Source organism: Bos grunniens, chromosome 25, assembly GCF_055505025.1.
Source record: "Bos grunniens cultivar Pamir isolate PY7600 chromosome 25, Bosgru_T2T1.0, whole genome shotgun sequence".
In the NCBI taxonomy this organism is placed as follows: Eukaryota; Metazoa; Chordata; class Mammalia; order Artiodactyla; family Bovidae; genus Bos; species Bos grunniens.
The window spans coordinates 33,309,246-33,324,663 of record NC_141189.1 but is presented as its reverse complement, the minus strand read 5'-3'; the positions used below and the strand labels follow the sequence as shown (position 1 = coordinate 33,324,663).

Sequence of the window (15,418 nt, the reverse complement as noted above, 5' to 3'; positions counted from 1 at the left end):
TTGAAATACACACACAGTGTGGATATTATTTTGTATATATCTAAAAGGGTTTTGTGAGCCAGGTATTACTGCTTCAGGTAATAGGTAAGGGAATCAAGGCACAGAATGAGTAAGAAATCCATACGGATTCACATATCATATTGGATGCAGAATCAAAACTCTAATCCAATAGTTTATTAAATTTCCATTGCTTTTTAAAAAAATAATACCACTGCTTCCCGATAAGGCTGCAGTTACTTACTCTTCTAAGGATTCAGGAACCCTCCCCCCAATCTCCAGTGAAAGTGAAAGTCACTCAGTCATGTCTGACTCTTTGGGCCCCAATGGACTGTAGCCTGCCAGGTTCCTCTGTCCATGGAATTCTTCAGGCAAAAATACTGGAGTGGGTTGCCATTTCCTTCTCCAGGGAATCTTCCTGACCCAGGGATCAAACCTGGGTCTTGTACATGCAGCTGGATTCTTTACTGTCTGAGCTACCAGGGAAGCCCATTCTCTAGTAATGAACTTAAACCAAAGTCCACATATTTGCTTCCAGCTCCCCTCACCAACAGCCCCATCCCAGCTCCCTGTGGTTAGAACTTGTGCGGAAGTACCGCCTCATCTTGGGGAAAAATTGAGCCGCCCACCAGGGAAACCACTCAGTGTCTACATTTTCTGACTATAAAAGCCTGTGACTTATTCTGTCATAAAACAGGAAGTGTGGCAACCTCAGTTCTCCCTTTGCCAAACAGAAGGGTTGTGGTTTTCCTTTTGCTGTCTGAATCCTGGGGCTTACCTTAGCTCAGAATTCTGTTCATTCTTTCCTTTACCACACTTTCAACCTCCACCTTCCTTCCCTGTAGCACTTGCTTGTCACGGACACCATCAGAGAGCTTGTATCTCCATTGAGTTATAATATCATTCCAACATCCACTCCACCAAGATGCAAATTGTTGGGCTGGCCAAAAATTCATTTGGGATAAACTCTGAATGAAAACTTTTTGGCCAGCCCAGTGCTTCTAATAACTTCCTTTAAGCAAGTTCTAACACATAATGTATTAATCTCATTTTTAAACATTGTAAGTGGCCATGCTAATTAACCCCAAACTGGGAAGCATAGGAATATAGAAACAGAGCTTAGTGTTGTAATAAAATATAAAACTGTCATCAATTTAATCCGACATACATAAAGTGATGTTCACAATCATTGTAGTACATTTTTATTAGACATAAATGGTGATCTCTTTACTTGGGTGACTATAATTTCTAGTAGTTTTATGCAGACTTCCCTTATAGCTTCAGTCAGTCAGTTCAGTCACTCAGTTGTGTCTGACTCTTTGCGACCCCATGGACTGCAGCACGCCAGGCTTCCGGGTCCATCACCAGCTCCTGGAGCTTGCTCAAACTCATGTCCATTGAGTCAGTGATGCCATCCAACCATCTCATCCTCTGTTGTCCCCTTCTCCTCCTGCCTCAATCTTTCCCAGCATCAGGGTCTTTTCCAATGAGTCTGTTCTTATGGCTTAATTCTTGTTAAATTAAAACACATACGTATTTCTTTTCTCTTTCCCACGTACTGAGAAGGGTCTGTAGATGATGTCTTCCTGCAAGTACAGAGGACAGACAGGATGCCCACAAGACTTTTCTACCTTTTTCTTGCCTTTCTTTCAGTATGGCCAAATGAGCTCTTTTTCCTCCTGCATATGGCTTTCCTGTGTCCCTGGAGTTCCCTTTCTACCAAATGCCCACAACTTGCCTCCATCCAATGTCTCCTTGAGCAGTCCTCCCCTTTTTCTACTCTGTGGTCAGCTGGACCAGTCCTGGGTCAGTGTGGTACCAACCAGTGCTGGTGTCTTTGGGGTGAGTAGATTGTACCTGGCAGCATGATCTGTCTACAACTGCAGGCAGGAATATATTATGACTACTGGGACTCAAGGAACTATACCAAATTCTTAATATACACTCAACCAACAGGTCATCAAAACCCATTAAAATGGAGATTCAGGCCAAGACCAAGGAAATATTTAGCTTATTTCTTTAGGACTTTGCTGAAGAACAGAGATTCGGTTCTCTGAAGTGTGATCATCCTGGGTGTTAAGTAGTCTTCAGAGAGGTTTCCTAGCAGATTCCTGCCCTGCCCAGCTCCCTCTCCATTCTCATGAACAGTAGTATCTCTGGCCCTAGCTTAGCTTTCAAGACCATTCCTAGGCCTGGCCTCAAAGCAGATTGAAGAGGGCCTCTGCTGTCCCTCCCCAGGTAGGCTGGAGGGTATGAGAACAGGGGTCTCTTGGGAACAAAAGTGAGCTCCAGAAGCTGAGTTTATCCCTCTTCTACTCTTGCTATTCTTTAAATAACGTTCACACCTGCTCAGTCTGCAGTTTCTCCCTGGTAGTATGGTCATGTGCTCTGAGGACAAAACAAAGCCTGTTGATCAGTCAGAAATCCTTGGTTCTATAGAAGCAGACCTCATCTCTGTATCAACCAGTTGTCTCCATCAAACTGAGTCTGTCTCCTGGTGATATTAATAGTATCCAGTCCCCCAAAGTGGAATGCAGAAGCTGATTTCCCCCAAGAGCCAAGGACCTCTAGTAGTAGCCAGATGGATAAAGAGGTCATTTGATCAGTTGACCCGTGTAGATCCAAAGCCATGGGTGTGACTCTCACAGGAAATAGGGTCTTGGGGAGTTGCTGATTCAGAATGAGGAGCTTGCCTCAGCTGTGCGTCTGCAAGTATATTTGTGGAGGGCCTGGTACTTTGGCACTGAGGAGCTATTAGGGGGTTCTCCAGTGACCTGTGGAAGACCAACATAGAAATTTGATGTTTTGTATCTCCCAGATCAGTCCCAATTGCCAATATGCTGTCTTGCTGTCTCTGTTGTATATTTGTTGTTCTTGTCGGAGGCCACAGAGAACTTCATCATTGGGCCTTCTTCTCACAGATCCAGCGGTAGGTGATGTCACATGAAACAGCATCATATGTCTTTGTTAGGCCTATGGTCACGCAGTGGAAATTCTGACCCTGATTGGTAACGCTAGTTGAGAAAAGAAACCATGGTTAAGGCCTGTCTTTTCAGCCCTGCCTTTTCCTGGTTCTGGTACCCCCTCAGCATGCCCATGGAGAAGGAAATGGCAACCCACTCCAGTATTCTTGCCTGGAGAGTCCTAGGGACAGAGGAGCACAGTGGGCTGCCGTCTATGGGGTCTCACAGAGTCGGACACGACTGAAGCGACTTAGCAGCAGCAGCATCCCCAAATCCAGTTCAAAAACTGATGCTTTCCCGTCAGCTCTCCTGTGAGCTTTTACGGACTCGTTGTCTTGGATTAACTTACTCTGTTTGGTTAGAAACACCTCATGGGTTGTTTGTCCCCTTTTCTCCCAGACATAATGTTTTAGTGCTGGAGGCCCTATGTTTTCAACAGGAGGCCCAAGAGGAGAAGGAGGAAGGAGATATCTCTTCCTTTCCTGGACACCAGCTGGCTTTATGAAAAACTTGGTTAGTCTTTTCATACCTCTTTTAACTGTCTTTCAGTCTGACAGGACAGAGTGTGGTTTCATGGGAAGGTCATAAGTTTTGGAGCCAAGTGGCTGCAGGGTCGAACTGCAGCTCTACCACACCCTCGCTTTGTGATATTCAACACATTTCTAAGTCTCTCGTCCTCAATTCAGCTGTCTGTTAAGTGGGAATCAACAAAAGCTTTTCCTAATAGCATCATTGCGAATGCTACCAGGAATGATGTGTAAAGTGCTTAGCAAGGGCTATGTTTACTTACTCCTCTCTGCGAGCAGCTGGTTCCAGTCTGGGGAACTGACTTGCTTTCTATCTGACTCACCATTTTCATAGGTCCACTGGGAGTGTCATGTTCCCCACCATGGCTATGGCCATGGAATAATACATAGGACATAGATCTTGGGAGTTAAAGTTTAGTAGCTTTAAGGCATAGACAACTTATTTATAATAACCCTTCTTTAGATAGAGAAGCCACATCTGGGGAACTTGTAAGAACTTAGTTAAAAAAATGTGATCTCTGGGTTAAAAGATAATTATGAGATATATCAAACATGATATGTATGTGGATTTGTTTGGATCTTGATTTGAACAAAATAATTTGTTGAATGAACAGTTCTCTCTATGCAGAAATATTTGATATTTTCCATAGTAAAAAAATTTACCCTAAAAATGTGTCTCTGGGGATAAGTGGGTTGGAATACAGGAGAGGAGGAGAACATGCAGCTATTCTCAGCCTTTGTGCTGTTCCAGGGCAAACCCATTGAGTCTTGGGTCTAGTCTCTAGAAGCAGCTAGGATCCCAGAAAAATGTGAGCTGTCCACGTACTTGCCGTTAAACTTAGCGTTGTTGATCCAGTGCCACGTTTTCTCTACAGGCTGGTATAATAAGCCAATAAAATACTTCTCAGCACCAGTTATGTCCTGGAGAAATTTCTAGAAATTAAAAAGAGATAAAACAATCAGCAAAAAGTTCTTTTCTGCTGCTTCCTTTGTGCCAATGGACTCATGATTATATCTGATTCTGGGAACAAGTAAAGGACTCCAGGACTGGCTATCCCTGGCACTGCCCACCAGCCCTAGAGAAGTGATTCTCATTTTACCCAGAGCATCAAAATCATGTGGAGGTCTTGTGAAAACATAGATTGCTGGGCTCTGGTTTAGTAAGTCTGGTGTAAGGGACCAAGAATTTGCATTCCTAGCAAATTCCCAGGTGATGCTGATGCTTTGAAAATGAAGGAGGAGGGGACTATGCCATCTAAAAAAGGATAATTTCAAATACAACTTCCTTTGATCTACTCTGCATAAGAATGTTTTCATTGCCAGAAGTTTTACATTCCAAATAAGACTGGATCATCTTGGAGAAGGAAATGGCAACCCACTCCAGTATTCTTGCCTGGAGAATCCCAGAGACAGAGGAGCCTGGTGGGCTGCCATCTATGGGGTCACACAGAGTCGGACACGACCTAAGTGACTTAGCAGCAGCAGCAGCAAGACTGGATCAAATAAATTCCTTGAATACTTGGCAAGGGAAAACAGGGAGATTTGAAAGTATGTTGCCAAAGCCGATAATGCCATGAGAAATAATCAGTTGCCAACAAAGTTCTGTCTAGTCAAGGCTATGGTTTTTCCAGTAGTCATGTATGGATGTGAGAGCTGGACTATAAAGAAAGCTGAGCACTGAAGAATTGATGCTTTTGAACTGTGGTGTTGGAGAAGACTTTTGAGAGTTCCTTAGACTGCAAGGAGATCCAACCAGTCCATCCTAAAGGAGATCAGTCTTGAATGTTCACTGGAAGGACTGATATTGAAACTGAAACTCCAATACTTTGGCCACCTGATGCGAAGAACTGACTCATTGGAAAAGACTCTGACGCTGGGAAAGGTTGAGGGCAGGAAGAGAAGGGGACGACAGAGGATGAGATGGTTGGATGGCATCACTGACTCAAAGGACATGAGTTTGGGTAAACTCCAGGAGTTGGTGATGGACAGGGAGGCCTGGCGTGCTGCAGTCCACAAGGTCGCAAAAAGTTGGGCACAACTGAGCGAATGAACTGAACTGAACTGATTGAGTGCCTGCTAAAATGACACTGACCTTAGACACCTTACTTTCTGCATTAAATTAATGGGTCACTAATCACTCTGGCCAGAAACCTGGGAGTCCCCTGGACTCTCCTGTATTCTTCACATTCCTCCCATTATCAGTGGCTATCCAAGCCCACTTAAGTATTCTCTCCATCCCCATGGTTATTGCCTTTATTCCTCCTTTCCTAATATTTTTCTTCCATGAAATACTTCATTATTTTTAAAGCTTGATTACCATATTTACTCATTTAGGAAACTTTTTTTTTTTTTTTTTAGTATCTGTTGTGTGCCAGGCATTGTATTAGGTTGGAGATACAGAAATAAATTTGCTTCTTAAAAAAAAAAATATATATATATATATATGATCTATGTATAGAACAGTCTTTTGGACTCTGTGGGAGAGGGCGAGGGTGGGATGATTTGGGAGAATGGCATTGAAACATGATGCTCGGGGCTGGTGCACTGGGATGACTCAGAGGGATGGTATGGGGAGGGAGGGTGGAAGTGGGGTCCAGGATGGGGAACATGTGTACACCCATCGTGGATTCATGTTGATGTATGGCAAAACCAATACAATATTGTAAAGTAATTAGCCTCCAATTAAAATAAATAAATTTATATTAAAAAATATATATGATCTAAAATGGGTTGGCAAGATATGGGCAGTGGGTCAAATTCAGACCGGAGCAAATTTTTATAAACAAGGTTTTAATGGAACAGGCCGTGGCAATTTGATACATATGGTGTATAGCTGCTTTTGAACGATGATGGCACTATTAAGGAGTTGTGACAGAGAACATAGGACCTGAAAAATGTAAAATATATACCATCTATGTTTTAAAAAACGTCTGCTGACCCATGGTCTAAAACAAGGGTTCTTAACCCTTCTTTCTCTTGCTGGAAGCAGGGATGGCTTCTACAGGGATCTATAAAACCGCTGGAATGTCATTAAAAATATTGTGCTTATGTAATGTTTCTGGAAAGAAATGAATAGATTTCATCACGATTTTTAAAGCCTCAGTTATCCCAACATGTTGAAAATCCACAGATCTAATAAGAGAAGGTAGATGAGTTGACCAGCATAGTAGGGTATCCCAGGTGTAATGCTTTTAGGAAATCTGTATTAGATATGGACCAGGAGGGCTTCCCCCGTGGCTCAGAGGTAAAGAATCCACCTGCAATGCAGGAGCCACAGGAGATGCGGGTTGGATCCTTGGGTCAGGAAGATCCCCTGGAGGAGGGCATGGCAACCCACTCCACTATTCTTGCCTGGAGAATCCCATGGACAGAGGGGCCTGGCGGGCTGCAGTCCATGGGGTCTTATAGAGTCAGATGTGACTGAAGCAACTTAGCACGCATGCATGCCCAGGGAGAAAGGAGGAAGTGAATAATTCTACCTGGATTTCGGGGTCTATATAAAGGCTGTAGATGAGGTAATATGTGAGATGGATTTGGGGAGATAGTTATTGTAAGGCAAGTGCTAGGAGCGGGGTGTGTGGGGGGGAGTGGGGGGTGGGGGGTTGTCGTGGGGTGGTCAGGATTGGACTTCCTGGAAAAGGAAGCATTAGATCACAGGCAGACTGCAGAGTGTGCATGCGTGCTCAGTCGCTTCAGTTGTGTCCGACTTTTTGTGACCAACCCCATTGACCGTAGCCTGTCAGGCTCCTCTGTCCATTGGATTCTCCAGGCAAGAATACTGGAGGAGGTTTCCATTTCCTCCTTCAGGGGATCTTCCCAACCCAGGGATGAAGCCCGCTCCTCTTCATTTCCTGCATTGGCAGACGGGTTCTTTACCACTAGCGCCACAGGCTGGAGCATCTGTGGAACTACAAGATGCTGAATTCTATTGGTGCAGAAATAGGAGGGAGGTGGGTTCAGAGATAGGATTGGAGAGAAGGCAGAGGCTGGACCATACAAGGCTTGCATGTCATGTTAGGGAAACTGGACTTTAACTCACTTCATTTTGGAAAATGGCACAGTTTAGAACCTTAGAGCAATTAGTAAGTCAGATCTGTGGAGGATAGGTAAGAAGCGGCAAAACTAGGGGCAAGGAGAGAAATTAGAAGAATCCCAAAGAAATCCAGGGGAGAGCTGAATGATTTGCTGTGGGGATAGCAGGGAAAGAACTTAGCAGCTAATTTAGGAGGAACGAAGAAAGGCGAAGTGCCAGAAAACTGTCAGTGTTCCATTTCAGTTGACATGATGACTCACCAGTATTGGGATACAAGAGTAGGAGCAGTTGGAGTAAAATACATTTGATTTCGTTTCAAGCATGGTATGTTTGTCATGGTTTTGAGACATCAAAGTGGAATGTGATACTCTTCCTGGTCTAGGGAAGGAAACTGAAGATATGGATATGAGAGTCATTAGCAAGCCATTGATGTGATGAGCTTGTTCTGGGGTTAGCATGAGTGTAAGTGTAATTGGCAGACAATGCCAAGGATGGCTTTTGAGATGCATCAACTCTTCAGGGTTTAGTAGAGGAAAAGAGGTTATGGACTTCCTTTCCCATTCTCCTCTTTTCTTCTTTCCTTTTTCTCTTTTCTGCACTCTGTCTTGTTCTTGGTTTTCTACTTTAAGGCATTTTTCTCTTCCCACTTGAGTCCTTAGCTCTAGAGGAGCTGTATCATCACCATCCCTGATCACTGTTGGGCACCTACTACTGAGATTCACAGAGACGCTCTCATAAACTCTTCACCACTACGGGACTTTTTAGAGGAAGTGTGAAGGGAAGAGCGGAAAGAAGCTAGAATACTGTGTGCAGCACAATGTCTAGTGCTCAGCGAATACTTAGGGTTTGAAGGAGAAGCAACTGCAAATAAAATTATGGCCTAAAATTCAGTTGCTCAGTCATGTCTGACTCTTTGCAACCCCATGGGCTGTAGCCCACCAGGCTCCTGTGTCCATGGGGATTCTCCAGGCAAGAATACTGGAGTGGGTTGCCATTTCCTTCTCCAGGGGATCTTCCCAACCCAGGGATCGAACCCACAGCTCTTGGTTCTGTCTCCTGCATCAGTAGGCAGATTTTTTACCACTAGTACCACATGGGAAGACCTAAAATTGATTAGAGTGTGGGTTTTGGACTTAGAGAGATCTCAATTCAATTCCATGTGCTATCATTTATTAGGTATATGACCTTGATCAAATTATTTTCCTGTGCCCAAATTTTTTATATTTAAATATTTTATTCTATTTATTTAAGCATGCAAATTCACTTCTTAAAATTTAATTTTTATTGGACTGTAGGTGGTTTCCTAGTTTTCCCATACATAAAATATGAAGAACTATAACTCCTCAGAATTGTTATTATGAAAAAGAGATAATAAAGCTTTTTTATATACTGTGAGCTATTTTTACTCTCATAATTGCACACTGCAACCCCAATTCTATGACTTGATTCTTTGTTTTGCATATTACTAATTTTGTTATTTAAAAACTTCCTTACTTATTAGGCTGATTGGGATCAAACATTAACAGCTCACGTCTGTGAAGAATTCCATAGTTTTAAAAGCTTTATACACATCAGCTCATTTAGTCATTCCCTGTATTTTATTTTATTTTTTTTAATTTATTTTATTTTATTTTTTAACTTTACAATATTGTATTGGTTTTGCCATATATCAACATGATTCCCTGTATTTTAAATGTCCTGGCCCCTCCCCAACACACTGCTCACGGAAGAGACCATAGAGTGCGGATTTCATTAGCTCAGATGGGTCCGAGGAACACACCCCACTGCTATTGAGAAGAGCTTCCCACCCCGTGTCCATCCCAACACCCATCCCCTGCTCCACAAATCAAATTGCCCCATCAACTCAACTCCACCCACTGAGGCTGGTGAAGGGGATGCTGCTTTTCTGTACCATTCCATGGGCTTACCAGTTTCTCTGGCGTGTTGACAATGGCCAACGTGGATCCTTTTTCCTTGCAAAAGTTCATGCTCTTGTTCCAAGACGATTCCGATTTGGACAAGAAAAAACATCTTCCCTGATGAAAATCCCACCCCTTGGGGCAGACTACAGAAATCGAAGAAAAGAGAGGGTGAGATTAGTGAGATTTTGGATGTGCACCTTGGGAATGAATCATAAGACAGTAGGATGTGGGTTTCTTTATAATTATTATATCAATACAATTCTCTTCAATCCAAGAAGAAATTTCATTCACTTTAGCCCCAGTTTCCCTGTCTGTAACATGAAGGAAATGATGGTAAGGTCATTATGGCCCTATTGAGGCAAACAGTTTCATAAGAAAGGAGACAATGGGAAAAGTCTTTAAGAATTCACTACCTAAGAACCTGGAGGTGGAGAGGGCTATAAGCTTGCACTGTACCTGTTCCGTAGCTCTCTGTTGGAGTGAAGCTGACAGTGCCATTCCCCAAAATCTGTGGGACTGAAATGAAAAGAAAACCTGAAGATAGCTGGATGATGGGTGTGACACACAAATGTCACAGCAGATGTCCAAATGGACAGTGGAATTAACAAGGGACTCTTTGCCACTCTGTGTTGGAATTTTTCAGGTTTTTTCCCTTTGGAACATCCATCCAACTACTACTATTATTTGACCTGCCTCAGGTGTCTTTTTGGTGTCTCATATATACCTTTGACGGGGTTCCCAGGTGGCTCTAGTGGTAAAGAACCCGCCTGATAATGCAGGAGATATAAGAGATGCAAGTTAGATCCCTGGATTTGGAAGATGCTCTGGAGGAGGGCACGGCAAGCCACTCCAGTATTCTTGCCTAGAGAATCCCCATGGACAGAGGAGCCTGGTGGGCTACAATCCATAGGGTTGCAAAGAGTTGGACACGACTGAAATGACTTGGCACACACTCACATATACTTTTGACAGTGTGAAATGCCAAGAAAAAGAGCAGGAGAAAGGAAGAGGAATAGATGCATTCAGTACCAGAAAGGAAACCTCCCTGTTCTTTCTCATCTATACCTTTTACAGTGTTTTCCCCAAAGAGCTGTTTGGAGTGCTTCTCCCCAGGCTCCACAGAGCACCTTTACTGCTCTCTCCATTGCTGGTGCCTTAAACCCTATGTGAAAACCCATAGTCCTGATGGGCAGCTCTTGACTCTCTCTCATCAGCAATTATCAGCTCTAAGGACTGTGCTAACTGGAACAAGATTCAGAACTAGAAGATGTTGGCAGACAAGGAGGCAGATGGACATTCTAGAGGTTTCTCTTATTTTTTGGCTATGCCACATGGCATATGGGATCTTATTTCCTTGACCAGGGGTTGAATCCATGCACCCCCTCAGCAGAAGCACAGAGTCTTAACCACTGGACTGCCAGGGGAGTCCCCAGAGATTTCCTGTGGGCAGAGAAGAGTCCATTCATCTCTTTATATTAACATAAAAGGAGAATCAGTAGGCCTCCAAGAGGCCTCATTATTTTTGGGGAACACTGGCTGTTGGAGCGTGTAGTTACAGTGGCTCCAGAGGTCAATCAGACTTTTCCTTAATGGACCAGTTGTTTGTCCATGGTGGTTGAAGACCAGTTTAATTTACCCAGATGCCAGTTAGCTACTTACAATCATATATAAAACATGCAAGTTAGCATTCACTTTTTATTTCAGTCCCCTGCTCAAAGGCTCTTTGTAATATAGCATAACCTGGTTTTCATTAGAATCGACTTGGGGATTATAACTGAACAGAACTGTATATGTATTTCATGAGCATTTCAGCGTTTCCTCCTTTTGGCTCACTGTACTTACTGGGTGCCTCAGTTGCTACAAAAATGAAGAAGAAATTATCTTTCTGATAAAGATGTGGTTAGTAATAGGTTTGTCTTAAGAGCAAGTGAGAAGGAGATCCTTGGAAAAGCTTCAAAAGGAGGTGGGGTTCATAAGGAGAGCCATGCCTGACATGTCTTTATCCCCCATAGCTTCTGGCATTGGACTTTGTGCTTTATAGATGATAGTTGACTAATTTCTCCTGTTTTCAATCTCCTTCTGTGTTTTTCTAGCATACTGCTTGGCACCAAAAAAAGGCGTTGAATATAATTTTTGATGATTTTTGTGGGGCATGGGTTTCTTTAAACAATTCTTTAAATGACACGGTTTATAAAGTACTTTCACATCACATTACACTAGTTATACACAAATCATCCTCATTCCCAAGAGGAAAACAGGATCTGAAATTTCACCAAGTCTAGTCTTGGTTTCTCATCTCTAAAAGTAAGAAAATAAATTGGAAGATATTTGTTTTTCTGGGTGTGCTGCATTTATTTTACTTTTCCAGCTTTATTGAGATATCATTCACACATAACATTGTATAAGTTTAAATATACAACATGATGATCTCATACATGTACTTATTGCAAAATTGTCAACACGATAAGGTCAGTTAACTCCTCCATCACCTCGCATAATCATCTTTTTTGTGTGTCGGGAGAACATTGAGCATCTACTCTTCTAGCAACTTCCTTGCATACAATACACTGTTAGTACTTACAGTCACTATGTTGTACATAGGAGTTTTGGAACTCATTCATCTTATAACAATTAGCAGCTTTTTATGAACTCATTCTACAGAAGAATGTCTAGGGGAAGGAGGCTTTGAGAAAGGTCTCTAAGACTTAAGCACAGAGGAACCTGGAGAGGGGAGAGGAGGTTATTTTCATGTACATTACCTGTTGCAGAGCTCTCTGTGGGAATGAAGATGGCATTATTTTCACCAAAAATCTGTGGGACTGCAAAGAAAATCAGCTGTTGACTCAGCCTCAAAGGTGGCTGTGCAGTGAGTGTTACAGACAGATGTTACTGTGGGGCTGGTGGGACATAGCGCCTATCAGTGGGACAGGTTGAGCTCGCTGGCTCAGGTCAGCCAAGATGGGCATATGTTTCCTGTGGATATATTCACGCATTCTCATCCTGCTCTCTTATGTGGTAGAAACTGCACCTTGAGATTGGGCCATATGGTTGATATCTCTTACCCAACTGTTGCCTCCAAATCATATTTCCTTCCTCATTTATCTTCCCCATAGGCTTCTGAGGCTGGAGAAGATTTTACTTGCTGCAACTGTGGTAAAATCTTTTGATATGAGGCCTCTTTTTCTGAACATTTGGATGAATTAGTCTCTGTGTACATAAAGGAAAATATCTTGCCCAGTAAAACCCCATTAACCCTTAATGTAGCTCCAGGTGGCAGGACCTACCTGCTAATGCAAGGGACTTAAAAGACCTGAGTTCGATTCCTGGGTTGGGAAGATCCCCTGGAGGAGGGCATTGGAGAGGCAATCCATTCCAATATTCTTGCTAGAGAATCCCCACGAACAGAGGAGTCTGGTGGGTCACAGTCCATGGGGTTGCAAAGAGTCAGACACAACTGAAGTGACTTAGCATGTCCCACAGCTTATCATTGGGTTGGACTGGAGCTGTATTTTCAAATTAGCAACTATAACAAGCACTGCAGAGTACTTCAGTTCAGATTACCCAATGAATACTCTAGTGGCAAAAATTTTGTGTGGAAGTCTAATCATCAGACACTGCTCTGTTTTGTATCTCCAAGGTAGACCAAGGAACCCTGTTCATTGTGTGTGTCTGGGAATGAGAAGGGCCGTCAATTGCCCTCAGCTGGAAAGTCTTGAGCATTTAACCTTTATATTCAACCCTGCATCCTAAGGGAAGAGTCAAGAACAGTACTATCTTAGTTGTGGTAAGAGGTTGATCAGATACTCACAATAAAGCAGAAATAAGGTCATTCCAACAATCTTAAGCACCACTACTATAAGCACAGAGATTATCATATGCCAGTTCATGATGCAGGAGATGAGGAGGCCTGTGGGCATGAGGGCAGAATGTCACCATCAGAATCTGGGACAAGGCTTCTTTCCAGCGGGGGGCGTGCCAGACTCTCAGAGCACCCCTTAGGGGCTGGGAAGCCGGGCATGACATTGATAGGTGCAAGGAGGAGACCCAGCACATACCCAGAAGACAGGGAGGAGCTTGTGCTCCTTGTGAACCTTTGAACTTGGTGTGCTGCCTCTCCTCCGCCATCCCTAGCTCTCGGCCTCAATCCTGTTCCCATCTATGGCTCTTAAACTCTGTCTGATGAATAAATCCTCTGCTGGACTTTGAGAACCCTTAACCTTGAAATGAGCCTTGCTCCCCGGGCCTTTCATTTGTAGTCTTGGCTATACAGTCTAAGCTCTCAGAAGTCACTGTCTTCAAAAAATTATGCCAGGAGTCCGACAGACAGGACAAGTGTCCCTGAGGTCCTTGGCTGGGGAGCAGAGCCAACAATCTGTATAGAGAGGACATGCAGAGACTCACCTGATGTCTCCCTGGAAGGCTGGTCTGGTCTGCAGGTGGGGATCTTTCCCAGTGGCCTTGTGCTTGGTGTGGCGGGTGGAGGCCCTTTCAGTGAGAATAGGCTCCTTGTGTGTGGGCAGTGTCCTTCCTTCCTCACATAGTCTCTGTCTCACCAGCATCCCTGAGCAAACACTTCTTCCTGTTCAGTGTTCTTGGCCAAGGAGCGGGAGGGGCTAGGAGGGGAAGGGAGTAGCCTCTGAAAGAGGAAGGTCCCCGCCAAAGGGGTTCTCATAGAGGGGAATGATTGTAGAATTATTTAGGAAATGGAATATCTTAATACCGACTTGTTCTGTGTGTCTGAATCTCCTTGAAATAGAGTGGAAAGAAAATGTAGTAAAATGTTAACAGATACGAGTCTGGGTGAAGTGTGTCTGTGAATTATTTATTTGAACTTTCTTTACAACATGTCTGCAAATCTGAAATTGTCAAAATAGAAAAATTTTAAGAAAAGAAATTCATCTGAAGTCATTATTTTTAATAAGGAGGTCCTCATATGTCCCATCGGTTCCATAATTGCAACCCAGGTCTCTGCTCAGTCCCCTTTATCATGGACTCCTCCTCTCTGGTCCTACCCAACAGCTCATCTCCCTGGCCTTATGCCAGGGAGAAGGTGATGATTATTCAGTATTTCATGAGCATGGTGCTCTGCTGGATACAGGAGGTCCGGTGAGGGTGAATAATACCAGTCTTACTATCAAGGATATATTACATTTGAAGGTTTCCTTTTATTATACTTTTCCTACTGTAAAGGCTATGTGTACTCACTGGGGCTTCCCTGATGGCTCAGGTGGTAAGGAATCTGCCTGCAGTGCAGGAGACCCAGGCTCGATCCCTAGGTTAGGAATATCCCCTGGAGAAGGGAATGGCAACCCACTCCAGTATTCTTACCTGGAGAATTCCATGGACAGAGGGGCCTAGTGGGCTACAGTCCATGGGATCATAAAGAGTTGGACACGACTGAGTGACAAACACACACTAATTATGTGTGTTTTAACAAAAAATGGTTAGAGGAGCTTTCCTGGTGGTCCAGTGGCTAAGACCTTGTGCTCCCAGTGCACAGGGCCCAGGTTTGATCCCTGGTCAGGGAGCTGGATTCTGCATGCCACAACTAAAGAACCCACCTGCCCCAATGAAGATCAAAGAACCTGCTTGCCCCAACTAAGACCTGGTGCAGCCAAATAAATAAATAAATAAATATTTTAAAAAGTGGTTAGAGAATACTGGCGAGGAAAATTGAGAAAATAATGTTCTTAAAAATTTTACATTTAGCAATAGTTGCTGTCAACTTCTCTGGGTGTGTATACTTTATAGATGAGCAGGTAGATAAGAAGATAGATACGTAGATAGATAGGTACTGGGTCATTTAGAAAACTGGGATCATACTGTATATATTATTTGTAATCTAGGCACCATAGGTTAAACTCACACTGTATTACAGGTATCCTTTCAAGTCGAAATATAGATTTTTGATGATATATTATTATTGCATATACACTTATATGATTTATTCAACAATTGGACCACTGTAATTCTTCT

The 15,418-nt window shown here is 43.2% G+C and overlaps 1 protein-coding gene across 5 annotated transcripts; it reads right to left on the bottom strand.

Moving 5' to 3' along the window:
- Window positions 1-1,119: 1,119 nt before the first annotated feature.
- LOC147345431 (C-type lectin domain family 5 member A-like) lies at window positions 1,120-14,027 on the bottom strand. 5 transcript variants are annotated; one of them, XM_086375788.1, is made up of 7 exons: window positions 13,844-14,015; window positions 13,251-13,349; window positions 12,202-12,261; window positions 9,899-9,958; window positions 9,449-9,585; window positions 4,314-4,420; window positions 1,120-3,011 (listed from the first exon to the last, which is right to left on the bottom strand). In XM_086375788.1, exons 2-7 carry the CDS (start codon window positions 13,327-13,329, stop codon window positions 2,897-2,899), a joined length of 558 nt encoding a protein of 185 aa, XP_086231914.1. In that variant the 5' UTR covers window positions 13,330-13,349; window positions 13,844-14,015; the 3' UTR covers window positions 1,120-2,896. The 5 variants fall into 5 exon arrangements, with proteins under 5 accessions (XP_086231914.1, XP_086231916.1, XP_086231915.1 ...); XM_086375791.1 differs by having other exon boundaries at window positions 2,450-2,771; window positions 13,844-13,991; XM_086375789.1 differs by lacking the exon at window positions 12,202-12,261 and having other exon boundaries at window positions 1,534-3,011; window positions 13,844-13,973.
- Window positions 14,028-15,418: the final 1,391 nt, after the last annotated feature.